This window comes from Zalophus californianus, chromosome 5 (genome assembly GCF_009762305.2).
Source record: "Zalophus californianus isolate mZalCal1 chromosome 5, mZalCal1.pri.v2, whole genome shotgun sequence".
Taxonomy (NCBI): domain Eukaryota; kingdom Metazoa; phylum Chordata; class Mammalia; order Carnivora; family Otariidae; genus Zalophus; species Zalophus californianus.
The window spans coordinates 154,063,082-154,088,817 of record NC_045599.1 but is presented as its reverse complement, the minus strand read 5'-3'; the positions used below and the strand labels follow the sequence as shown (position 1 = coordinate 154,088,817).

At 57.9% G+C, this 25,736-nt stretch overlaps 1 protein-coding gene across 2 annotated transcripts in view; it reads right to left on the bottom strand.

Moving 5' to 3' along the window:
- SLC9A3 (solute carrier family 9 member A3) overlaps positions 1 to 25,736 on the bottom strand; it is a 47,717-nt gene that overhangs the window by 9,910 nt on the left and 12,071 nt on the right. For both annotated transcript variants that reach the window (XM_027604262.2, XM_027604261.1), the window contains exons 2-9: positions 9,674 to 9,976; positions 6,052 to 6,212; positions 4,090 to 4,168; positions 3,321 to 3,498; positions 2,490 to 2,710; positions 1,372 to 1,574; positions 870 to 959; positions 700 to 770 (exon numbers count right to left, since the gene is read on the bottom strand). In XM_027604262.2, the coding sequence (XP_027460063.1) occupies positions 700 to 770; positions 870 to 959; positions 1,372 to 1,574; positions 2,490 to 2,710; positions 3,321 to 3,498; positions 4,090 to 4,168; positions 6,052 to 6,212; positions 9,674 to 9,976 (1,306 nt within the window). The remainder of the gene's footprint in view (positions 1 to 699; positions 771 to 869; positions 960 to 1,371; positions 1,575 to 2,489; positions 2,711 to 3,320; positions 3,499 to 4,089; positions 4,169 to 6,051; positions 6,213 to 9,673; positions 9,977 to 25,736) is intronic.

Below are 25,736 nucleotides of genomic sequence, written 5' to 3'. Positions count from 1 at the left end.
TTAATACGATATTGAAAAGTTTCCCAAGTGACTACCTAACCCTCTGGAAAGGGTAAGGCTGGGGGAGGGCAGGGCCCTGGGGCCCTGGAGCCCTGCCTACAGTGAAGGGGGCACATTTTACCTGCAGAGGGATTGGCTGGGGGAAGAGGAGCCCCTGAGCTCCCACACCAGGACAGAACAAGGCTGGCCAGAAGGAGGCTTTCAACCCAACACAGTTAGGGTACTGGCCAGCATTGTGGGTCAGAAGAGCAGGTGGCCAGGTGAGGATAAGGGGAGTATCTAGCCGAAGCCCAGCGGGCCACGAGCTGGACGGACGTGGTGGGGGAGGAGGCGGGGGAGTCCCAGGGGAAGGAGGGGCTCCTGGGGGAGGGGCTCCTGGGGGAGAGGGGTCCCAGAGGCGGAGGGACTCTGGGGGGGGTCTCAGGGAGAGGGGGAGCCCCAGGGGAAGGAGGGGGTTCAGGGGGACCAGGAGTCCCAGGGGGTGGGGGTCTCAGACAGTTAGTCAAGCAACCTGACCCCTTTAAAGGCAGTGTTCTTCAGTTAGCTAGCACTTTGTGAGGTTGGTTTATGGGGAATATCAGTGGCTCTTTCTACCCTGTGGGTCTCCCGTTAAAGGCAGAGGGCAGGAAGCTGACAAGACTAAAGATGCCTCCAAATATCCCCATTTCAACCCAGCCAGGGGCACCTGCGGCTACTTACTTATCTCTGAGATAATTGTGTCCAATTTGCCCTGATATGTCCTCAATGGCTGAAAGGATGTGGTCGAAAGCCTTCGCAGGAAAGAGAAGGGGATTAGCATCACTTGGAGGGACGCAACTGCCAGCCCTGCCCCGCCCCCCGCCCCCCCAGCCACTGGGGAGGTCCCCTACCCGGCCGTGCAGCTTCTCGTTGAGTTTGGGCTCTCGATGCTCACTCCTTTTCACCTTCAGCCACTGCACCAGGGGCTTGATGGTCAGGCCCTGGAAGACGGGTGTTGACCCTGGCGGCAGGCAGGTTCCACCCCAGGGCCCACCCCGGCCCACTGAGCCCCCAGTGTGTGAATCCACCGCCACCCGACCCTGCTCTGAGGGCCCCCCGGTCAGCTCTTTAGATTGTCCAAAAGCAAGGGGGAAGTGGGACACTTTCCTGGGCGTGTCTGGTCAATGAAATATTAACTGGGGCTTTGTTAGCCAGCAGCAACCCAGGAAGGACATTTTTAGGCCAAATCGTGCTGCGTCCCCTGTGGGGCCACATGAAAACCTACAAAACGGCTCCTAGTTACTAAAATAGTAAAAACCAATTAGGGCCTGGAGGCTGGAGAGGCTTGTCACAGCACCCCGGCCCGGCATGGTGAGGCCGGGAGGACAGGCAGGGGCATGCGCTCGACCCTACCTGGAAGATGACCGTGAAAAAGACCACGATGATGGTCGTGCTGACGAACAGGTTCCTCTCCTTCACCTTCTTCTCGTCCAGAAGGACAACCAGAGCAAAGGCCACGGCTCCGCGCAGGCCACCATAGGACATGACCACCTGGTCTATGATCTCCAGCTGCACCATCCGGTACCGGTTCAAGACCCAGGTCTGCAGGACGACACCTGCGGGTGGGGCCCGCGCTGAGCTCCCACGCTCCAGGAGCGGCCCCCCCTCCTTGGCAGCCACCGCACCGGGGGAGCAACATTTGGGAATTCCCTCCTTGGGCACTGACGGCGAGGGTGACGGGTTCTGTTCTGAGCAAAAGTCACGAAAATGCCACCCTGGGGCCCTGCTCTCCCCACACCCTCCGGTCCAACCTGTGCTCCCTCTTGGCCGAGAGCCAAACCTGCCCTGTGACCCAGGAGGCAATGGAAGCCTTGTGTCCTAGGACCACTGACTCTGCCTCACTCCGGAAGCCGCTCCCTGGAGCCCCCAGTCCCCGCTGAGCACAGGCAGAGTGGGTGGTGGTCCCGCCCTGGCCAGCACCCCGAGGATGGGCCACAAGGGTCACAGCAGGCAGCAGGGCTCCAGCCTCACAGGAGCCTCCATCTGCTTCCTCAGTGACAGCATCCAGAGTGAGCCAAGGGGAAACCAAATGGGTTCCCCTAGGTTCTAGAACCTTCCACCCTGCCCCCCAGCTATGCTCTCTCTGACTCAAGGTGACAAGGCCGTGAAGAAAGCCTGAACCTTCACTGCACATAACTGACGGCCTGGCCATGCTGAGGCTCCCCAGGGGCTCTGGAACCTGCCGTTCACTGGGCCAGGGGGCTCACTCCGAGGGCTGGTCTCAAACACCACGTCCTCGGTTCCCACAGCCTGCCCACAGCGGGTCCCCTCTGTCCACCTTCCACTGTCCCCAGCATCCCTCAGTCATCCCCACTGCCCCCCACCAATCCCCACCTTCCCCAACAGCCCCATCCCCCAGGCATCCCTGTCATTGTCCCCCCCCCCCCGCCACCCCCATCGACTCCCCTCCTCCCCGTCAGCCCCACCCCCACCCCGCACTCCTTCGTCCCCACAACCCCCGGCACCCTCACCAATGGCCCGGTACACAGAGATGAAGACCAGTGTCAGGAGCACAAAGGCTGTGTTCCACTTCCAGATGAGGGGGTTCACGGCTGAGATGCCCAGGAACATGAAGATGATGGTCTCCGCCCCACTGGCCAGCATCTTCATGGTGTAGCGCACGGTGGTGGCTGACTGCTCAGAGATGTTCGCCTTCACGTACTTCTGACAGCAGATGCCACAGAAGGTGATGCTGGGGGCGGGATGGGCTTGCTGTCAGACTGGGGGCCGAGACTCCACCTGCATGGCCTGTGGGCCTGTGGGCCTGTGTCCTGGGCACGCACCCACCCCACTGATCGGGTCTTCTCTTGGAGCTGGGCCTCCCTACACCCCAAGACCTGAACCCTGAGCCACCCAGTGGGCTGCCTCGGTGTCTGTCCCCAGTCCAGCGGCAGCTGGCTCTTGGAGGCGTGCTGGGGCAGATTTGGGTCACGGGTTGCTAGCCAGCCGCCCACCCAGGGCACCCAGAAGAGGCTGCGTGTAGGCAGAGCTCAAGGACAATTCTGTGAAAACGCCAACTCCTGATTTAAAACCTGAATAGACCAGATTCTTCACCCCCACAGTGGCTTCTCACCCCTCACAGGGAGGTGGGCCAGGAAGGTTGTGCCCAGGAAGGGAGGGGCCTTCCCCCCTCCCCCCTCCCCTCCCTCCTCCCTCCCCTCTCCCCCCTTCCCCCTCCCCCTCCCCTCCTGGGCACAGCTGCTTGACTGTGCTGTGGGGTGACCCCACCCCACCCCTGCACAGCACATGGCCGGGACACCGTGCGGCCCTGGCACCCTGGGGCATGGGGGTGAGGGACTCACGCCAGGATGGCTGACAGCGACAGCATCTCGGACGTGAGGTAGGACAAATAGGAGATGACGAACACGAAGCCCGGCTCGATGATGCGCACGTGCTTGGTGAAGCGGGTCACCAGCGAGAGCAGGAAGGCGAAAAGCACCCCCACCAGCGTGCCCCCCAGGCTCACCACGAAGAAGGACACTGTGGGCCGAGGACGTTGGCTGAACCACGTGAAAGGCCCTTTGTGGCCGGCGTGGCTGGCCCCTGTGTGGGCGCCGCTGACCGGCCTCCTTCCAGAACATTCCTCATGTGGGTCGCCCGGTAACCCCCCCAGAGGCGCCAACAGCGCGGCCAACAAGAGGCCAGTTCTCCCACGTGGAGTGCAGGGAGGCCCGGCTCCCCTCCCCCATTGTGGACAAAGGCCATGAAGGAGGCCTTGCGCAGGGTTGTCCCCGGGCCCCCAGGACAGCGAGGCTGTCACTGTCCCTTCCCAGAGAAATGTTTACTCGGGACCACCCAGGACCCCCGTCCTCCAACTCGACGTGCTGGTGGGCCTCACGGGGCAGCACCCTGCTCCCCCAAGGGTGCCCGGACCCAATGAAGTTGCGTCCATGAAACACGCTGGGGACGCGAGGAAACCGCCGCCCAGACTTCAAAGCGGAAATGCCTTCTCCTACACAGGCTGTGGGTTCCAGGGGCAGACCTGGGGCCGAAGCCTGGAGGTGGTCCCCATGCTGGAGAGGAGACGTGGCCCCCACACTCCCCAGGTGGGTGGACCTGCCAGCCACACACCTATGCCTTTCACGCAATCCACTCCAGTCACCTTGTCACCACCCAGTGTCACGAAAGATTCAAACACGTTGTAGAGGACCTGGGGGGGACAGAGAGGCAAGCATGACATCGGGTCAGCCCTCGGCCAGCACTCACCCCCGTGACTCGGGCCCCAGGCTTCAGAGACTTGGGCTGGATGGAGCAGCCTGTGGAAGCCACCAGAAATCACTGGGAGGAAATCATTACGGGGCAATAATATTCAATAAGACAAAGGCCCAAGATGAGTCAGCAGGTGGGCTAGGAGAGGCAGAAGAACATTCTAGAAGGAACTAGAACCTTCAGGAGCAAACCTGGCCCTTTCCTACTCTCAGCAAAGCACAAAGCTACCTACTGCATTTAACTCTGTTTTGTTTTCCAAGATGAAGCCAGAGTTTCATTTTTAGTGACCTCACTATTGCATTGACTCCTGCTTGTGGGATCACACCCCTTGATGTCTTTGCATGTTGACTTTTAAACTGTATCCCACCAAGATATTTGAGGTGAAAAGCTCGAGAACTATATGCTAGGCTCAGCTGTGGGGACAGTGTTGTGTTTCCCGGGCCTCCTGAGGACGTGCCGCTCCACACCGCCGGGCCGAGGGGCTGCCATGGGCAGGATGCCGGCTCCTAGGGAGGCCACTTGTCTCTGGGCCATGGGTCCGCCTCTCCAGGTCGGCTGGAGGGGACACAGGACCCCAAAAGGCAGGGTGTGCTGCTGTCTCTATAGCAGGAGGTTGGGCATGGCTTGATGACGTACTGGTGGTGGGCAGGGCCTGGGCCTCCAAGGGCATTGGGGGCTGGACCACAGTTCCGCTATCTCCATGGAAACGCAGGTGGGAGGGGGGATGGAGCCTCTGGCAGGATTGTGTGTGGAGAGCTCTGTGGTGAGCTCCGTGGCTCAGGCAGAAGTTCGTGCCTCCGCAGAGAGGCGAAGCCACGGCACAGGGCAGCCCAATCTCAAAGGAGCTGTGTATTACATTTCTGATTAAATTCCAAATTAATTCTCAAATTCCCCCGAGAACATCTCTGCTACAGAAGAAATCTGGTGCAGCACAACCTTAGGACTTTTCAGTCTCCTGAATCCTGAAGGGACATGAGAAGGGGGTTTCTTAGACAGACCACCAGTACTTTCAGAGCTAAGACATCTTCCTATCCCGTGGTGTGGGGCTGGTGGGGCCAGACCCTCGGGCCCAGAGCAGGTGCCTGGAGACACAGCGCCCGGCGGATCTGCGTGGGGAAGGTACTCTGTGTGTGCCTCAGTGTTACCCATAACTCACTCTCGCAGAGGTAGTGGCCCAGTTTGGGGATGGGCTTTGAAAAATCCATGCCGGCCACTGTGATGCTAGACAGTGTCCCCACATGTCATGAGCCTTCTGTTCACTTTGTGGAGTCGCTGTGGCCTCACACCCTAACAGAGGGTCCACAAGCCCCTGCCCGCCCACGGGGACTCTGCCACGCTCCCTTCTGGAGAGAAAGCTGCCTTCGGGGGCACACGGCCCATGCTTGCTCATCTTCCTTCCTTGATTCTGGTGAGATCTTGCTGTTTGTTTCTTCATCGGCTCTCTTAGGGGACTCACGAACGGGTAGCACCAAGTCTGGACCCAAAGCTAGAGGGGTCCTGTTCTGGGAACCGTGGTTGTGGGGCTGACAGATGGTTACCACGAAGGAGGGAGAATGGACGAAGAACTGACCCAGACAGGCAGTCATTCTGAGTTAGGAGGTGGTGAGGGAAGGGGGGCCACGCGACAGGGGCATGGGGAAGCCTCCTGCGGTCGGAGCTGCGAGCAGAGGAAGAGCCCCCTCATGCAGACTTGGCCTTTGTGTGTCCGCTCCTCTGCCCTCTGCACTGAGGGGCACTGCAGCCACAGAGTGACCGTGTTTCTCCCTCCCAGTGGCTCTGAGATGCCCTGTGCCAAGTCCCAGGGCCCGCCCCGCACCCGCTCACCACAGTGACGGCGTCGTTCAGCAGTGACTCCCCAAAGACGATGATGAACAGGACCTCGTTGACGTGCACCTCCTCGAACACGGCCAGGACGGCCACCGGGTCCACGGCGGCGATCAGGCTGCCGAACAGGAGGAAATCCAGCAGCCCAACTTTCAGGTCTCCTGCAAGACAGGCAGGGCTATCAAGGAGAGCCCTTCAGGGCCCAGGTAGAAGGAGGACCTCAGAGTCAGGCACACTTCCTCCCCTTGGCCTTCTGGGGGGCTGCCCCAGGCTGTTGTCCTGCTGATGACTGAGTTGGACGCCCCTCAGGATGGGGACTCTGATGCTCTTGGGTCTGGGGCTGGTCAGTTGTGGGAACTGGGGTCAGATTGCCTGCCTCCCTCCCATGGGCCCCCACAACCTTCAGGAACGGCTTATCTCACCCCCCAGCGGGGACTGACAGCCCCTGTGCCTGGCTGCTTCCTTCTGGCCAGCTTACCGAGGCCATCTGCCAGCAGATGAGGGGCCCCTGGTGCCCGACCAGGCACAGCATGGAATCAGACCCCGGCCCTGGGCGGTCTGCAGTCCGGGGATGCAGATGGTGTATTCGCAAGGGAGGTGGTCGGGGGCTCGACAGGCCTGGGGGAAAGGCCTCCCTGGGAAGCGATACCTCAGCCTAGATCAGAGCCACCAGGACCAGCCTGAGGGGAGGTGATGGACGGGGCAGGGGAGGGACAGGCCTCACAGGCCCCGGGGAAACCGGGGGGCTCCAACAGTAGAAGCCGCTGGGGAGGTCTGAGGGACAAGAAGGGAGCTGGGGGCTCAGAGAGGAGGGAGGGGAGGAAGGGACCTTGGAGGTGCAGATCCTCAGAGCTCAGCCTAGCCTGCATCTTGGAGTGACCTCTGCCCAGCAAGTTCCTGGCGCCCTCGGGGGCGGGGGTCATGCTGAGATGCATTTTCCAACTTCTCTGTCCTTCCAGATCCATCTCAGTCTCCAGAGCCACCCCAGGTTGCATGCAAACCCCCCGCAGCGGTCTTCCCTGGACAAAAGCTCAGGACCCCTGCATATGGTTGCCTGTCCCAGCTGTGTTCGGGACACACACCTGCTCTCAGAGGGCTGTGGTGGGAGGGGGACCTTGTCCAGGGGCCTTCTTGGTATGGAGCCTCCTCCCCAGGCTGAGTGGACTTAAACAGACCCCAGGGGCCAGTCAGGCCTTGAGGCCATGGGAGAGGCCAGCCGGGGTGGGGTAGGTGGAAACCATGTGGGCTGGACGCCTGCCGGTTCAGAGCCGAGGGCCCCCTCCAGGCCCAGGATGGGGGGCTTCCACAGGAGCCCGGCTCTCCCTCAGGGCCAGGCAGGGCCCCTGGAAGAAGGTTGTGTCTGGGGGAAGGCAGGGCCTTGGAGGGGGTTTCCTGTGAGCTCTGAAAACCCCACAGCCTGGTGCCACAGTCTGGGTGCTGAAGGGGTGACAGGTGTTAGAACCAGCTTCCAATGACTTTAAGATGTCTCTTTTGGAACGGGAATCATAGGGTTTGCTCTCCCACCTCCAGATGCTGTGGGTGAGGTGGAGGTGGGAAGGCAGTCCTTCCTGGCTTCAGACGTCAGCAGCTGCCAGACCCACATACCCTTTGAGGTGTTCCATCTGTAAACGCCTCCTGGCTCAATGGCCTCTCACTGTCCACAGACCCTGACAGACCTGGTGGTACCTCCTGGAAGCCAGCCAACCAGGCAGCAAGTGCCCTGGGTCCAGGCGCAGCCTGCTCTCCTCCCTGGTGGGACCATCTGCCACCCACCGGCCCTGCCAGCAAGATTCCTGGGACCGGACTGGACTGTGGGCTCCCTTCGACCAGCTGTGCGCACCAGGACCCTCTCTCCACCACGGCCAAGAGGACCTGAGATTACATCCATCTGAGGGGGCCTCTCTGACTGATGGCCTGGAGCCTCTGCTGGGCCCACCCCTAGCTGGCTCGTCCAGATGCCCACCCCACAGGTGGCCTGGCCTAGGCTGACCTTTCCTCAGAGGGCTGCTCCCCCGCCTTGACCTGCACCTCAGAGCCTGGCCACTGGTCTGCAGAAACTGACCCCCACCCCCCCAGCCCCATCAGGCTCCCGGCTCCAGGCGTCTGGGGACAGGACAGACTCACTGGCCCCCGGGTGCCGTTCTACTCCGTGACTTTGGCTGATGTGCACCCTTGACCAGCTGCATCCTGAGGGCTGAGCACAGGCCCCCGCAGGGATCCTGGTCCAAACCCCAAGACTTTGCCCTGGGGCCAGTGGCCGGAGGCGGTCTTGTCATCTTAGCTGCGTCCCAGCTATATATCTAAAGGCATCGCCAGTAAATGCAATCAAACGCACCCGAGGCTTACTTGCGTGCGAGGCCTGGCCAGGTGCATTCGGCCCCGTGTCACCCTTGAAGAGTTTCTCTGGGTTGGGCCTGGGGGTGGTGCCAGATGGCAGCGGGGGCTCAAAGGAGCATGCATGCTCCCCATGGGCTGAGGACAAAGTCCTGAGATGACAAATGGGCCAGGCAAGGTGATGGTTCCCGTTAGGGGCCCTTTGGCCTCTCTTTCTCAGTGCATGTCCTTTGTTGCCAAGGCCCCAAGGCCCTGATCCACACAGGGAGCGATTCACAGACTCTTCCTAGAGTCAGACGGAAACCGCGGACCAGGCCCATCCCTAGGAGTCTGGTTCTTGCAGGTGAGGTGTTTGGGGCCAAGGTTGAGTGCACAGACAGGTGCCCATGGTGCTGACTCTCACTTCACTCCCCCAACGCCGTGCGCTAGCGCAGCAGACCCACGCTGCAGATGTGCAGCAACCCCAGAGTGGGCCCTGCAAGGCCTCAGGTGAGCCCCTTGCCCTGCCTGCTCCAGTTTCCCAGGTAGATAATGGCCAACTCCCAGGTGGGTGGGGTGCACCTCGGCTCTGTGCCAGGGCTGAATTAAGTAACCCAAACTTCAGGAGACACAGGCAGGGGAAGCGGCTGCAGACACACAGATGAGTGGTGGCCGAGCAGCGACCGGCCAGGCTTCTCCTGCGGGACGTCCTGGTAGGACGACCCAGTCTTTGTGCTCAGGTGCGCGTCTGCCAGGGCTCCTCCATCTGGCCTCTGCCAGAGGGGGCCTTCCCCTCTCTTCCCCTGGGTGCTTGGTGGCAGGGAAGTGAGGCCCAGCCCCACCTTCTTGCTGAGGGGGAGGGACAGTGGCTCGGCTGTCCCACCCACCCCACCCACCTGCTAACCTGGTTGGACAGGATTTGATTCCCAAGCAGGACTCTTGAGCCTCAGCCTGGGGATGCCCAGACAGCTGTTTCTTAATTAAACCTCATTTTAAACATACCAAGCTGGTTAAGTGTACCCACCAGTGAGGTTTGTCACCCTGATCACTCCTCCCCTTTCTGGGTCTGTATTCTGTATCCCGAGCTTTCTTAAGTAGTAAGGCTGCCCACACCCTGCTCCTGCAGAGCCCACCCCAAGAACACCCCCCAGGACCTCGTCCCCGAACTCTACCCGGAGGACCCCGCCACGAGGGCCCCACCCCGAGGACCCCGCCCCGCGGACCCCGCCCCCAGGATGCCCCGCCCCCAGGATGCCCCGCCCCCAGGATCCCCCCCCACCCCCACCCCGCCGATGCCATGCCCGCTCACCCATCAGGCCGCTGAGGAAGACGCCGTAGAGGGACAGCCCGGTGGTGGCCGCGTTCCACACGGTGCCGATGACGGCGTACAGCAGGATGGTGCCCAGGTTTCCGAAGAAGAGCCGGTTGGGCATGAAGTAGCCGGCGTCCAGCACGATGGGGGGCAGCAGGTAGAAGAAGAAGACGGTGGGCGTCAGCGTGAAGGAGGCAATGTGGTCAGCTGCCCAGACGATGCCGCCCAGCACCAGGCCCAACACGATGAGCAGCACACTCTCGGGGACGACGCTGGTGACCTTGTGCGACAGATGGAAGCCTGTGGGGCAGGTGGAGGGCGAGGTCAGGGGCCGGGCCACCGCCCGGTGGGAGTGCGCTGGTCCAGGGTCACTGCAGCCCCTCCCCCACGGGTTTCCTTCTGGAAGCACAGGGGCTGCTCCGGCCCACGGGGCTGCTAGTCTCTGCGGGCGGGCTCTGACCGGCCTCCCGGGCCTCCCTGCTCACCCCTGGGCGGGGGCCGAGCCCCTCACCTCCCTGGGGGTTGCCTGGCTCTGCGGACCCACACGCCGGAGGCCTGGGAGGGGCTGTTCTGGCTCATAGGACAGACGTCTGGGTCTGTGGCCTCTTCCCTCGGGCCCTACGCCTGTGGTTCCCTCGGGGCCTGGCCCCCGGCACACCCGCCTCGGGGTCTCCCTGTCTCCCTCAGGGGGAAGAGCCCCTCCCTTACCGTGGGCAGCCCACAAGGCTGGTGAGGAGGTGGGAAGAGCGTCCTATGATGGAGTCAGGCTGGAGGGGGCGGCTCCAGGTCCTGAGGACAGGACGCCCGAGCTGGGTGGGGAGACCCCAGGGCCCCACAGCCCCCAGGCCCCACGTGGCCCCTTCCGGCCCTCTGAGCGGGAATGCAGTGCCTCGTGCCTCCGTGGCACGCCCGGCCCAACCTCATCCGGCTTGTCTCAAGCTGCTGGAGCCCATGCCCTGCTTGACGCCGGGCTGCATTTAAATCTTCCTTGAAGGACCATCCCCCCTTCCTGGCTCTCTGGAGGTCACAGGCCCCCAGGAACAGAGCCTTCCGAGACCAGGGTCTCCAGGGCTCCCCCACAGGCCCTAGCTCCACTGCGTCTATGCGAGCTGGCAGGGGTGGGGGGGACAGAGGGGCCCCAGGGGTGAGTGAGGCAGCCTCGCAGACCTATTGGGGCCCATTTCTCCTTCTATTCTAAGACTCAGGAAAAAAGTGAGAATTCCTATGTTAAGCCTGACATCAAAACAGTTGGACTGTTGACAGGAGAGCCCTCAGCAATGTCTGGGATAATTCCCTGTTCCATTCACTGAGGTTCTGTTTATTGAGAAGCCTTCTTAGAGATTCAAAGCAGAGCTGTCTTCTGAGGTGCCAAGGCCCCAGCTCCGTGCAGAGCGTGGGTGTTATCCCGCGAGGCTGCCGGCGCTGACCCCGTCCCGTTTGGGGGGCTGGAGGGCCGGGGGGGATGGCCGGCACGCTGGGCCCAGGGGGTTCTGGTCCCACCCGCCCTTCCCGCCAGGCTGCCTGTCCCAAGCTCCACTCTCCCCCCCGGCCTGCTTAATTATGGGGTCATCATGGGGGTCAGAGGCTGGCTCTGGAGGAGACTGCCCGAGGAGTTGCTCTTTCCCTCATGCATGGTCCCCCAAGTCTGGTGGAGAAGCAGAGTGGCAGGTGCACACACGGGACCTTCTACGAGCACCCCAGCGTCACCGACCCACTTGGTCACCGTGCTCTGGGAAGGACCAGGTCTCAGCTTGTGGAGGTAGAACAGGTTGATGCTTCTGGGATCTGAGAATCTGCTGGGGGTCCCTGCCCCCCACATGCCCTGAAGGCTCTCCGGCTCTCCTGCACCCCCAACCATGGTCGAACTCCCTGTATTCCTATGTTCTTCCTTCTGAAAATTTTCACACTGCTCAGGTGAAGGCAGCATCCCTGCTCCCCCAAAGTTGCAGGGGGGCCACAGAGTGAGGCCCCGGGAAGCCAGCACCTTGATTGACACAGTCATATGACTGAGGATTACCAAACCACGCAGGGGCACGTGTGACAAATGGCATGAGGCGGTGGCCGCCCAGAATGATGGATGGCAGGTTCCCTGGAAACCCTCAGGGCTGCCCCAGCTGGTCAGCAGGAAAACAGCCAGAGGCTTTGGCCTCACTGGGGTGTCCCGGCTCACGTCTGCCTGAAGGGCGCTCTCTCTGAGCCTGGGAGGGGCACCAAGGGCAGGAGAGTGCAGGTGTCCCGCGCTGTGCACCCTGGGCCTGGCTCTGCTCACACACAGCTGGGCCCGAGAACCTGGTCCTCGGCAGCACATGGTGCCCCAGATGCGGGCTCATGGGGCTGGCAGCCAGCAAGCCCGTGGCGGTGCCCGCCAGCGCCCTGGGCCTGTGGTGCTGGGCTCCCTGATGCTTTGGGAAGAGAGGGGGCAGCACCTGAAGGCTCCATCAGTCTGGGCCCTGCCACAGACACCAGGCTTCACGGGTTCTGCATTCTAACAGCCCCCAGCGAGGTGCTGTCACACCGTGACACAGTATGGGTCCCCTCCCACTGGAGACCCCTGTTCATCTGTTAATGTCCAGAGACAGCTGGCTTTATAATTCCCTCTGTCCCAGTGGGTCTGGTGCCCAGGAGCTGTGTCAGCGAAGTCCCTGGTCCCTGCCCAGAGCCGGCTGTTCGGTCCCCTCGGCTCTGGCCTGCATCTCTGTCCTTGCAGGGCTGTTGGCAGGGGTGCTTTTCTCTGGGGTAGATGCCATGCCCTCTCCTGCCCCCAGGAGTCCCCACAAACCCCAGGCCAGGGGGGCTCCCTCTCCTGCCCACCACGCTGCTGGCCACGCTGCATGAGGGGTCAAGCCTGTGACAAGCTCCTGGATGCTCTTCTTGCCTTTTCAAGGTCATGACATTGCCTCTGCAGGGACGGCCACCGAGCAGCACGTACTGCTGGGGTGTGGGCCTTCTGAGTACGGAATCCACGGTGTGTCCTCATGAGCTCTGAGCGTCACAGGCGGGGTCAGCCTTGGGGGCACGCTAGAAAGCCCTAGAGCTGGCCTCAGGTCATGTTGCTGAGTATTTAGTCTTTAGCTACAATCTCTCCCCAAATTAGAGATTCACACGGGATCCTGATTTAGTCAGTTTGCTGTCGGTGCCAAGGACCAGGCTTTTCTTTAACAGGAGGAGACTGTGGACACCACAGGCCAGGCCTCAGGCATGGCAGCCCGTCAACATAAGATCTTGTTAATTTGGAAAACGGGTGGATGAGGGACAAGCTGACTTCAGACCTGATGCTCTTGCTCTAAAGTAAGCCCTGCAAATCCACAGAAGAGGCAACTTGAGCTCTTTACTCGCTGAGAAAGAAACCTAAGTGCACCCACACAGGGCGGAGGTCGGGAGTGTCAGTCCCAGTGTTTCCTGATGGTGGACACACCTTGTGCAGGGCGGGTTTCTGGAGGGCTGGGAGGCATGTGCATTTTAGCCCAGAGCTCACCCGGGATCGGACACACCAGGCCGCATCCTGGGCGGCTGAGAAACTCTGTTGGTAGATTCAGTGTAACTCGGTCCTCTTCTGAGTGAGGCGTGAGCGTCTTCCCACATCTGGGGGACATTCCTTTCCTTCTCTGTGAACTGCTTGTTCACAGCATTCACTGCTCCTTCGCTGGGGGTGGCGGGGGGGCAAGGCTGGTCACACCCTGGAGCAGGTCCTCACACCGTCCAGGTACCGTTGCTCACCTTTTAGTTTTGTTTATGTTGTTTTGCGCTGTGCAGACATCTGTTTAGGTAAACTTACTGGCCTTTGTTTTATGGCCTCTGAGTTTTGTGCCTTAGAATAAGCCCTTTGTACTTCTTTGTTTCCTATTACACTTTTTAACATTCCACTTAACTTGGATTTAGCAAAGAAAATATTTAAAAATAATTGTGAAACTGAAGGACTTGCCCATCCGCAGAGAGAAGTCTGCTCCCAAATTCCCCTACTTCTCTGTGCTCACCCCTGCCTTTCCAGCTCTCTGCTTCCGAGTGGCTGGCTTGCGTCTTCCTGCGTCGGCCGCTGTCAGGACCAGACAGCGGGTGGTGTCCTGGGGTCACACGCGCTGCTTTGGGCTCTGAGCAAGCACAGAGGAAGGAACGGAGCAGACTGCTTTTTCCTCCCCTCACCCTGACGGGCACTTGTTTGCTTGTTTTTTCTGTCTGGTTAGGGGAGAACTTTTCCTCCTTGAGAACACCTTGTAGCAAGGATAGATCTTCACGCTGAGTCTTCTTTCTCTAGTGCTGGGGATGTCCCTTCAGTCTGCAGGGCAGCTTCCTGCAGGCTCCTCACTGCCCACACGGCGCCCAGCCGGCCACTTGCCCTGCCTTGGCTCTTTGTCTCGGGTGTGCATCCGCAGCGGACGTCCTGCACGGTCCTTGACCCTGGGGCAGAAGATGGCAGGCACCTGCCCAGCAAGGGAAGCTGCCCTCTGGGTTCGGCTGCCCCTGGACCGTGCCGCTGAATCTCCAGACTGTCCACCCCGGCCCCACCTCCCGTCCTGTGTCCCGCTGCGCCCGTGGAAATATCTCAGTCAGGAAGGTCTGAGATCTAACACTGCGTGTTTCCCCCATGAAAACCCTCTTCAACAATTTCCCTGTTTCATGGTCTTCACTGGAGTGTCTGAGTTTGCGTTTACCCTTTTCTGGGATGTAAAGCTCTGTGGGGACTTCCCTTCTGTTTCTTGGGTCCCATTTTATGCCAGGTGGATCCCCCTTCTCCTTCCTACGACATCAGCACGACTGCCCGATATTTCTCTTTCCTGTGGTGCCTGACCTCACTTTCTCTGCGTTCACAGATACAGGGCAATTTTCCGAGTCAGGCTTCTGCCTCACATGGGCCCACATATCTTCTCTGGAGCTACAGATTGGGGTGGGATGTTGCCGTCCCTGTCCTGTGGGCTGAGAGCTTGGCAGTGTGCAGTGGGGGGAGCCCTCCTGGGACCCTTGTTCTGGGCTCTCAGCTGGCCCCAGCTGGAGCTGTCCCTTCCAGGCTTTGCACATCACTGCCCCCCAGCCCCGTCAGGAGGGAGGGTGTCAGTCTCGAGTGGCTGGGGTCTCTGGTTGATGGGAATTCTTCAAGAGCAAGTCCGGCCAGCCAGAGACTGGTCAGGCCTGTAGGCGGCCCTCCCCATCACCCGTGACCCCTTCCAGATTGCAGCTGCATTGTAATGATCTAATTAAATGGAAGACTTGATTGATTCTAAGTGGCAATTTGCTGGTGGTTCAGCCATTAAGGGTATAATGGGCATTTTAGGAGCCCGTAAGCGGAGTTCCTGCTGGAGGTGCCCTGTGGCGTCTGGTTTCTGTCACTGGCCAGAAACCTGAATGGACACAGGGAGGGATGTGGCTTCCAGTTGGGGTGAGTCACTGCGGACAGACCCTTCCTTCCCGCGGCGGCTGTACATCATCAAGTCACTATGAAAATCACCGACACGGGGTTGGAGGTCACAGATCTCCGTCCACAGCCCGAGACCCAGCCTCTGTTCCTGCCCCACTGGGCAGCCTGGGCTTCTAGGAGGCGGGGAGGGCGGGAAGGCAGGCTGCCCACCACAGTCCCCATCACCAGAACACCCAGTACCTCGGTCCACGGCCATGTGCTCAGGTAGGCTTGGCCTCCAAGACTCCAGCGGTGGGTGGGAAGACCCCAGTTCCTCCCAACACTTGTTTGCTTTACTCCAGAAGCAGAAGGACCCAGCAAAGGCAAACCTGAGCAGTAGCCCAGAGCACCTCCTCGGGACCCACACCTCTGGGGTCTCCACATCTGGGCCTGTCCCCGAGCCTGAGCCGCAAACAGAGAGAAAGACCACGTGCCATCAGGGAGGCCGTGACCTTGGGAAGCAATTAGGTGGTGCAACCTTCCACATCAAAATTCCTGTGCATTTGCTGGGGAGAAGCCAAACCCTGCAGGCTGGAAGGACAGAGAATGTCTGAGCCTTTCAGGAGCCGCTGGCTTTTCCTGCATGCCTCGCTGAGGGAGAGGGTAGCCAGGGGCCCAGCACACACACCAACCATGTCATGTGGACACCGGGCCCAGCTGGAGCAGAACAACAATGGGGACAAAGCTCTGCAGAAAGACAGCGGCTCCCACACCCTTGAGGAGCAGCATCTGATCGGTGTCAACTCCAGCTCAGCAGATATTTGAGGTGCTAATGCAGAGCACGTGGTGCACACTCCCAGGACAGAGTGACAAGGACAGCAGAGGACGAAGCCCAAGCGCCAAGAAAGTGCGGGCCACGGGGTGGGCGGGGGGTGAGGTGGGTTCCCGGGCTCCCCTACCTGCTGGCCGGGACCTTCCAACAAGGACACGTTAATGAAGCGACTTCCAAACCCACAGGTAACTGATCGCTGAGGCAGGGGGAGTTACAGCTAATTAAGCAAAGACGCCCGGCTGAGGATGGTAAGGACAACAGAACACACACTTTAGTTGTAATTACAAACCCTCAGACTGCTGTGAAAGGTCAGGAGTTGCCAGCTTGCCAGCCAGTCGTTTCCGCAGTAGTGGGTGCCGGGGGCTTGGGAAGGCCATTGCTGATGGGTGTCACGCCCCCTCGGGACGCAGCTGGGCACCCGGGGTCAGGCCCTATGTGGCCACCGCCTCCAAGGATCTCTCAACAAAATTCAGCTGAGTCCACGCAAATGCAACAGCACAGTAAATCCTTTGGTTTTACTTTAACATGTATGGACCTTGGTGAATAAACGCTGCCTGATGGAGTAACCAGACCGAGCAGTGGACACCTTCCCAGAGAAACAATGGGAAGCACTTGGGCACACACAGGGGGCCCACGTCACTTAGTAGGATGAGCAGGTCAGGGTTGGACCTGAAATGTCCACACACTCAGGTCCACAGACATACAGACACACACAGACATACAGGGATGCACACACACACACACACACACATACACACACACGCGTGGGTCCCCAGCACTAACTCTCCAGACAAGTGTGGGGTTCCTCCAGCACTTTCCCAGAACAGGGCTGCCTCCGAGCCCCCTCCCCACCATCCATGAGGAGAGGAGCAGACCCCCTCACTCTGATCGCCACGCCACCTCACGAGGCACCAAGGTAGGAGTTATACTAAATGTGTCCGCTGCCAAGTGCAGGGCAGGGGGTAAAGATATTTATAGTGTCCTCAAATATTACCTAGCTGACCCCACACCCCCTGCCTGCAAGGATGTTGCGGATGAGTGCTCAGAGTGATAGATGAGCCAGCCTGGCCTCTCCCCAGGGGCGGCCTGCTTCCGGGACCCTGAGCAGAGCTTCTGTTCACAAACCACAAAACACTTTAAACATTGCAGGCTTATAAAACTCAAGCAAACTTTGTCAATTTTTTAATTAAAAAATGAAAAGTGTTAATAGCTTCCTAGGAAGCGTCAGATTCTTCAATTCTGAGCCATCGTGCACAACAGAAGTGAGGACAGAAGGAAGCCTGGACCCTAGCCAGCTTCAACCACTGGAGAGAGACCCAGAGCAGCATTTTGATTTAAAACAAAAGCCTCATCCTGTGTTCAGAGGTGTCCACCCCAGAGGCTGTCCCTTGTAGGGCAGGCAAGGCAAGAACTCCACACGGCAGGTGTTGTTGATAATCTCACATAAAATTGTAGACACTCGTAGTAATGAACAGTAAGTGTTGTTGGGTGGACCCAGGAATGAACGTCCAGGTGGACAGTGTGTCTGAGCTGAGCAAGAGCCAGAAGGCCGCCCCACATCAGTGTCCTTCTTCCTGAGCACCCTCCCCTCCTTCTCAACCCTCCTGTGCCAGGCTGCTTCTAAAGTGCTCTGAGTATAAAGGATCACATGCTTTAAGCTTTGCTTTCTTGTGATTTCATGTTTGGCTCTAACTAATCTAAATAAAGATTTGAGAGCAGGATCTGTGACAATTATAACTTTGGGGCCGGACGCTGGGTGGGGGGGGAGGGGAGTAGACACATTGCACCAAGTATCCCCGGGGAACAACAACCTAAACACAGTAGAGAGACGGAAAGAGACCCTGGAGGGCTCCAGCGCTGGACGGAAGGGTCGGCAACAGGCCAGTGCCCTGTTTTCTTTTTTGTTTGTGTTTGTTTTTCTGACTTCCCTGTTCTTTATGGCTTTTTCCTGAGGACAGGCCCCAGCCAGGGTTGTGCAGAGCAGTAAAACTCAGAAACCTGTAGTCTTACTGGATCGAGAAAGCAGAGGACAGGGATGGGGGCAGCCGCAGCAGCTGGGCAGCATGAGGCCAGACCCCACATTCTGTGCATGAACTCTTTCCAAATTCCTGGCTGACTCCTGAATTACACAGGAGAGAGACAGGTCCCAACCTCGCGTCACCACAGGGGAGTTCCAGTCCATTCCTGGTCAAATGGCAATGCAGCAACAACCACCACAAAATCAATGCTCTCCAGAGGAGCGTAGCAGAATACAGAGTCTCTACAATGCATGAGCCACAGGGTCCTGGGAACAACCCCAAATTACCAGGGAATATGAAGAACCAGGGAAACAGGACCATATATCAACGGAGACCTCAAGATGACCCACATGTTGGGTTTAGCAGACAAGGGTTTAAAAAGAGCTACTGTAACTATGCTCAAGGGTGTTAAGGAAAATATGCTTGTAATGAATTTAAAAATAGCAAATCTCAGTAGCAGAAAAGAACAGGAGTTGGCAAATTTTTTCTATAAGAGCCAGATAGCAAATTGTTTAGGCTTGGGGGCTACCCAGTCTGCTCAGCAGCAGCTCAGCTTTGCTGCCATATTGAAAGAATGGTCATAACATACAGTAACGGATGGACACAGCTGTGTTCCAAGAAAACTGTATCTACAGAAACACGTGGCCAGGGGCACCTGGGTGGCTCAGTCGTTGGGCGTCTGCCTTTGGCTCAAGTCATGGTCGCAGGGTCCTGGGATCGAGCCCCGCCTCGGGCTCCCTGCTCAGCAGGAAGCCTGCTTCTCCCTCTCCCACTCCCCCTGCTTGTGTTTCCTCTCTCGCTGTGTCTCTCTCTGTGAAATAAATAAAATGTTAAAAAAAAAAAAAAAGAAACATGTGCCCAGCCCTTGGGCTGTAGTCTGCAGACCCCCGAAATAGAAGAAATTTAAAAGAACCAAATGAAAATCCTGGAATTGAAGAGTTCAATATCTGAAATAAGAAATTCAATAGATAGGCTTAACTGTAGGCAGAGATGAGAGAAGAGATCATGAACTCGAAGTTACATTGGTGGAAATGGTCCCACCTAACAAAACAAAAGATAAAAAAATAAAAAGTGAGCAGAGCGTCAGTGGCCAGTGGGACAGTGTTGAAAGGTCCAATATGTGTGTAAATGGAGTCCCAGAGGTGAGGAGAGGGAGGATGGGGGGAAAAAATCTGAGAAAGTCATGGCCTCAAATGCCCCAATTTGGCAAAAGACATACATTCATAGATTTGAGAAGTCCTTCAGGCTGGGTTTCTACTTGATTTCCATTTCTATTGATCAGTCTTCAAGTGAACTTGGAACAGGTCTGAGAAGAACTGAGGGTCCAGGGCAAGAAGTGGGGGTGGGGGAGGGGCCTAGAAGCTGCCGGTCAGAGGTGAGGTGGGGAGAGCCGGGGGAGGGGCTGGGGCCAGGCCAGGACCTCAAAGGCCGGAGGGCAGAGGCCCGAGCAGAGCCCCAGGGGTCAAGCTGACTGTCCTGAGTGCGCGGCCCGCCGGGCACGGCGGCATAAGGAAGCTGGTGCTCGGCTCACGGAGACCCTACGTAACAAAACAAATTCCTCGAGCTCCAGCGGCGACAGCACGGGAGCCAAAAGAGCACAGGCGCAGGGAAGGCGTCCACGCCGGAATCACACGGGCCCCAGCGCCCTTCCTCCGCTCAGGCTGTGCAAGGGGCCGCAGAACGGATTTCGTGACTCTGCTTTCACAGGAGGAGGGCGGAGGAGGCTAGACAGCAGAAGAGCCTTCTTCTTCCGAGTTTGCCTCAATCTCGACCTGGCGGTTGGCTGGAGCTTTGGAGACTGACCCTAAGGAGCAAACGCACCGGAAAATCCACGGAAGCAAAGATACAAAGACACTTCACTCTGGGGTGTGGCCGGGGGCTGTGAGGGGCCCTGGAAAGGCTACAGGGATTTTGTGAACAGATCCTCTGTAGGGGAGCAGGTCGAGATCTTAGCTCCCTTTACGCCTTCACGTGAAACTTCCAGTAAAGCCATTTCTCTGAGGACACCTTTCGTGCAGATAACGTGTGGGCGACGTGCCCAGGCGCCGTAAAACGAGCCCGTGCCCACTCCCGTGGCTGCCGTGGCGCTGTGGACACACATCAGGGCATTCCCAGCCCCGGCCCTGAAGCCAGGACTTTGTCATGGGCCGCTGCCCAGACACACAGCAGCAGGGAAGGACAGGGACTATCGACTTTTGATACTGATGCAGCGCTGCAGGACAAAGGGCTCCCCAAGGTGGGAAGACCACAGGACAGATGCCCGCCCGAGGGCCCGGCACAGACACCAGGTCTTGAGGAGAGCCGGACTGACGGACGTGGGCAGAGGGCGCAGCCGGGCCACCCCCTCGTGGGCGTGGCCTTGCACCCCCCGCCCCCGCCACCCGCCCCCTCGTGGGCGTGGTCTTGCACCCCCGCCCCCGTCACCCGCCCCCTCGTGGGCGTGGTCTTGTACCCCCGCCTCCCGTCACCCGCCCCCTTGTGGGCGTGGTCTTGTACCCCCCGCCTCCCGTCACCCGCCCCCCCCTTGTGGGCGTGGTCTTGTATCCCCCGCCTCCCATCACCCGCCCCAGATGCAGGAGGGTCGCTGGTGACCGCACGGCCTGCTGGGTGCGCTGGCGTGAGGGGGGCCTTGGGGGCAGCGCCCGCGTGCCGGGCCCCCCAGCGGAGCAGCACCTCCACGGCTTCTGTTCCCAGGGACCTTAGCAAGCTATTATTATCTTATCCCTCTGGACTTGGTTTCCTCATGGTGAGATGATCGTCAAGACCTTTCTGGGATGTTGTAAAATGAAAATCAGATTCTCCTAAGGAACATGGATTGAGTGCTTCTTCCCCAAGCCCGATGAAAACTAAAAGGGGAGATGTCACTTATTTTCTGTATTTTTAGTTTTCTGGTCGGGCCAACAGGAAGGAGGGATATGAGGGTAGTGGATGCGGGCGCCCTGGGGTCCGCACTCCCCAGGCGGCCATGGAGTCCTGCTCCCGCGCACGTGGGCCCGGGTCTGCTGCTGGGTTAGGGTTAGTGTCTCCGGCACAAATCCGTGGCTGAAGCACAGAAGCACAGATGCATGTGAGGACAGGCCGGGGGGCAAGCCTCGAGTGTTACCATCTGCACCCACGAAAGAAGGGTTGCACCCTCGATGAGAAAGTACGTCCAGAGATTTAAAAACCTCTTTTCAAACATGAGAGCAGAAGTACTCAGTGGAGGAGCTGAAAGATGAAGTTAAAGAGCTCTCTCAGAAGATAGAGGAAAAAGACACGAGACACCAAGCGCAGGAGGGAACCCCTAAAGGGAGGAGAACAAGGGCCCAGGGATGTTCAGAAGGAGTGGCGGCTGCAGCAGCATGGGCGCACACAGCCCCCAACTCGTGTTTCCGTGTTTCCCGGGGTGGAATTCGATCTGCCCCAAAGCACACCATTAGAAGCAGCCAGGAGGAGTGGGGAAGAGAGGGAAGAGAGCCCATGCGAAGCACGGGGCAGCGGATCACAGCCTCGACACCGACTCCGGAGGGACCCGGAGTGGCGCCTCCCTCCTTGGAAGGGAGGTGACCTCCAGGTGCGCCCAGGGGCCGTCAGGCTGCTCACGATGCTTGGTTGTCATCTGCCCACTGCACAGCCAGTCCCCAAAAGGAACAGGGGAAAACCCACATTTGGTGGGGGATGAATCTGCCAAACAGAGGTGTTCCCCAAGACAGAAGGCCCGGGATTCAGGAGAGGAGGTACCCGGTGTGGGGGAGAGGGCAGAGGGGGACTGATGCTGAGCTCCGCAGACACCACGAGCCTGGGAACTTGCTCACCTGCCCTGCGCAGCAGCCTGCTGGGAGTTTGGGGCAGAATCACTGAAATACATGGAAAACTATGTCAACAAAAATAGTTACTAAACAAAGGTAAAACAAAAGGCTGTACTGGAAATGGAAAATGGTCCCATTTCTCATGGCTGTGGAGACAGTTCATGTAGTCATAACGAACAGCACTGAAATTTGGGTGGAAAATGCCAGAACTTGGAAAGCATGCATGTGGGGGTGGGGCAGGCTTTCTGGGCTATCTCCTCTGGCCAGAGCCCCACAGCTGGTGAGCTCACATCACAACTCCTGCCCGCCCTGTGCACCCACATGTATGGTCCTGGACACAACAGCCCAACATATGTCAGCAAAGCCAGGGGTACAGGGCGAGCATGCTGGGTGGGGAGGGGGGGGAGGGGCAGGGGCAGGGCCGTTCCCAGATGATGTGATCCTCTGTGCAGAAAATCCCAATGACAGCAAGGCTGTGGGATATACAAAGTCACTTTCCTATAAACCGACAATGAAGGTATGGAATTTAAAATTTAAAACACAACGCCATTTATATCAGCACCAAAAAATAAAAAATTTTAAAAACCACCTTTGGTATGAATCTAACAAAATATGTACAGGACCTATATGAGGAAAATTTCCAAACCTGGATGAAGACTTCAAAGAAGATCTGTATAAACGGACAGATATTCCACGTGCATGGATAGGAAGACCCGACATGGTCAAGCTGCCAGTTCTTCCTGGCATGATCCGTGGATGCAATGCAATCCCAATGAAAAATTCCAGCCAGTTATTTTATCATATGGAGAAACAAAAGACCCAGAACAGCCGACACAGCATCGAAGAAGAACAAAGTCCAAGACTCACACTTCCCGACCTCAAGACTTGTGATCGAGTCAGCGTGGTGTTGGTGACAGAACGGACAAACAGAGGAGCGCGACAGAACAGAGTGCACAGAGACAGATCCACAGAAGTACAGTCGCTGATCTTTTTCTTTTTAAGATTTTATTTATTCATGAGAGAGAGAGAGAGAAGCAGAGGGAGAAGCAGGCTCCCCGCTGAGCAGGGAGCCCGATGCGGGACTCGATCCCAGGACCCTGGGATCATGACCTGAGCCGAAGGCAGACGCTCAACCATCTGAGCCACCCAGGCATCCCACAGTCGCTGATCTTTGACAAAGGAGCGAAGACCCTTCCTTCCGCAAGGGATGCTGGAATGGCTGGGCGTGCACAGGCAGAATATGGATCTAGACACAGACCACACAGCCTTCACAATAACGCACTCAACATGCATCACAGACCTCAGTGTAAAATGCAAAGCTAGAAATCTCCTAGAAGATAGAGTAAGGGGAGACCTGGGTGACCCGGGTTTGGTGGTGACGTGTTAGATGCTCCAGCGAAGGCACGATCCATGAAAGAAGGAACAGAGAAATGGACCTCGCTAAACATAAAACCTTCTGCTCTCTGAAAGACAGTGACAAGAGAACGAGAGGACAAGCCACAGACTGAGAGAAAATATTTGCAAAAGACGTATCTGATAAAGGATCTGTATCCCAAATACACGAAGAACTCAAATCTCAGTAAGAAAACAAACTACCCAATTGAAAAATGGGCTAAAAATCTAAGCAGACGCTTCAGCAAAGAAGATATGCAGGTGGAAAGTTAGCATATGAAAAGATGCTCAATATCATACATCATCAGGGAATTGCAAATTAAAACAACAAGGTACTACTGTACATCTATTGGAATGATTAGAACCCAAAACCCACCAATACCAATACCAGAGTGGTGAGAATACAAAACAGTGCAGCCACTTTGGAGGACAGTTCGGTGGTTTCCTGCAAAACTAAACACACCCTTACCGTATGACCCAACAACCACACTCCTTGGTATTTACACGAAGGAACTGAAACCTTATGTCCACACAAGAACCTGCAAATGGACGCTTATAGCAGCTCTATTCATAGCCAGAACTTGGGAGCAACCAAGATATTGTTCAGTGGGTGATGGGTAGACAGGCTCTGCTACACACAGACAGTATCATCCAGCCCGAAAAGAAATGAGCTCTCAAGACAGGAAAAGACATGGATGAATCTTCAATGCCTGTTACTAAGTGAAAGAAGTCAATCTGAAAAGGCTACATTCTGGAATGCTCATACAGTAGGACTCCAACTCTATGACATTCTGGAAAAGGCAAAACTATGGAGGCAGTAAAAAGATCAGTGGTTGCCCGGGGAACGGGGTGAGGGAGGGTTAGGGTAGAGCAGGGGGGGTTTTTAGGGCACGGAAGATGCTCTGGATGATACTATCATGTTACATGTTTATGTTATACATTTGTCCAAACCAGTAGGATACACCACACCAAGAGTAAACCCCCATGTAAACTATGCAAAATAATCATGTATCAATATTGGTTCATCAATTGCAACACGTGTGTTATACCAATGTTAACAAGAGGGAAACTGTAGGTGGGGGAGAGGGTGGGTATGGGGAACTGTTCACTTATTTTGTAAATTTACACCTTTACTAAAAATATTAAGTCTACTAATTTTTGAAAATCAGCATTGCTGACACTGTGGTAAGTGTGCCTCTTGGGGGGGGTGCGTTTGCACCGTAATGTGGCCTTAGGAGGCCAGGCCAGGGACAGAGGCGACAGCCTTTTAAGGATGAGGAGTGGGAGGCGGGTAGGCCAGGAAACACGCTGGCTATTTGCCCTGAGGGGGAACCAGGTGTGAACATCCTGCAGTTTTATGCCAACTGGTCTGCGGTCTGTCATGGTTCTACCGCACTCACATGCTGCAAGGTTTCGGGAAAGTTTGTTCAGTTTCACTGTAAAGGGTGTTATTGTGAGTGTGGGTGTGAGCACGCGTGATTGTGAGCTGTGTGAGCAAGCAAGAGTGGGTGTGAGTGTGAGCACGCGTGATCGTTAGCTGTGTGAGCCAGCACGAGTGGGTGGGTGTGCACGTGGGTGGGCAAGGGCAGCAGCGTCTCAGGAACCAGCGGCTATCCGGTGCCATGTGTGGCACACGTGGTCGTGTGCTTCAGGTGCACACGCTAGTCGGAGGCGCCCACCTCGGTGGAGACCTGCAGGCTCCTTTGCGAGGGGTCAGGTGAGAGCTGCTCCGAGGGAGAAGTGTGCCTACAGCACAACAACCACGCACCCCTGCCGGGACCTGGGTGTTGGACACCGTGCACGCTGCAGGACCCTGAATGCGCCACCCGTCCCCCCCATAGTCCCCCCGCTGGGACGGAGGCCCCCCAGAAACAGCCTGACACGTGTCCGTCCCAGGACAGGAGCTCTGTGGGAGGTGACAAGGTCTCCGTGGATGCTTGACCCGCATGCCCTCAGCAGGGCAGACACATGCCTCCATCTTGGCACCGCGTACATCCTGCACGGGCCCCGGGGTGGCCGATCCTTGCGGCTCTGATGGGCAGGAGACTCGGCTCCAGGTCAGGCTGCCTGAGGAGCCCAGACCCTCCCCAGCTCCCTTTGATGAAGGCACAGAGCACATTACCAGGAACGAGGACCTTGTTTCTGGAAAAGCAGACAATTCTCTTAACTTCCCGCACTTAGGCATTGGGGCCTGGCTCTGTGGATTTAGGCTGAAAACAGCTAACTGTGGCCCCGTGGGTGGGGGGGCAGGTCGCTGGGCTGCAGCATGACGGCCCCAGCTCCACGCCGGCAGCCACCCCCAGGGCAGCTGGCCTCCCTCCTGCTCCTCTCCTGGGAACGGACACGACCGAGCTGAGATGGTGCTTGGCTCCGTGCTGGCCACAGGACAGGAGTGCGGCTCAGGGTTGTAAGGACACAGGGTGTGCTCAGCAGCACACCAGCACCTGGCACTCTGCTCTGTAGCGAGGGACTGACCTTCCCAGCCACGTCCAGCTCCCTGACACTTCAACTAACCTTCAGATCATGAGAAAACCAGGATTCTCAGCAGAAAGCCAGAGGGAGGGACGTCAGGGTCAGGTGCCCCTGAGGGCAAGTGGGAGCCTCGGGGGAGGGGGAGGTGCAGAGACACAGCCCCTTAGTCTCCACCCCCTGCACCACCGGAGGATGCCCCTGTGGGGGTGGGAAGAGGGTCCCAGAGCCC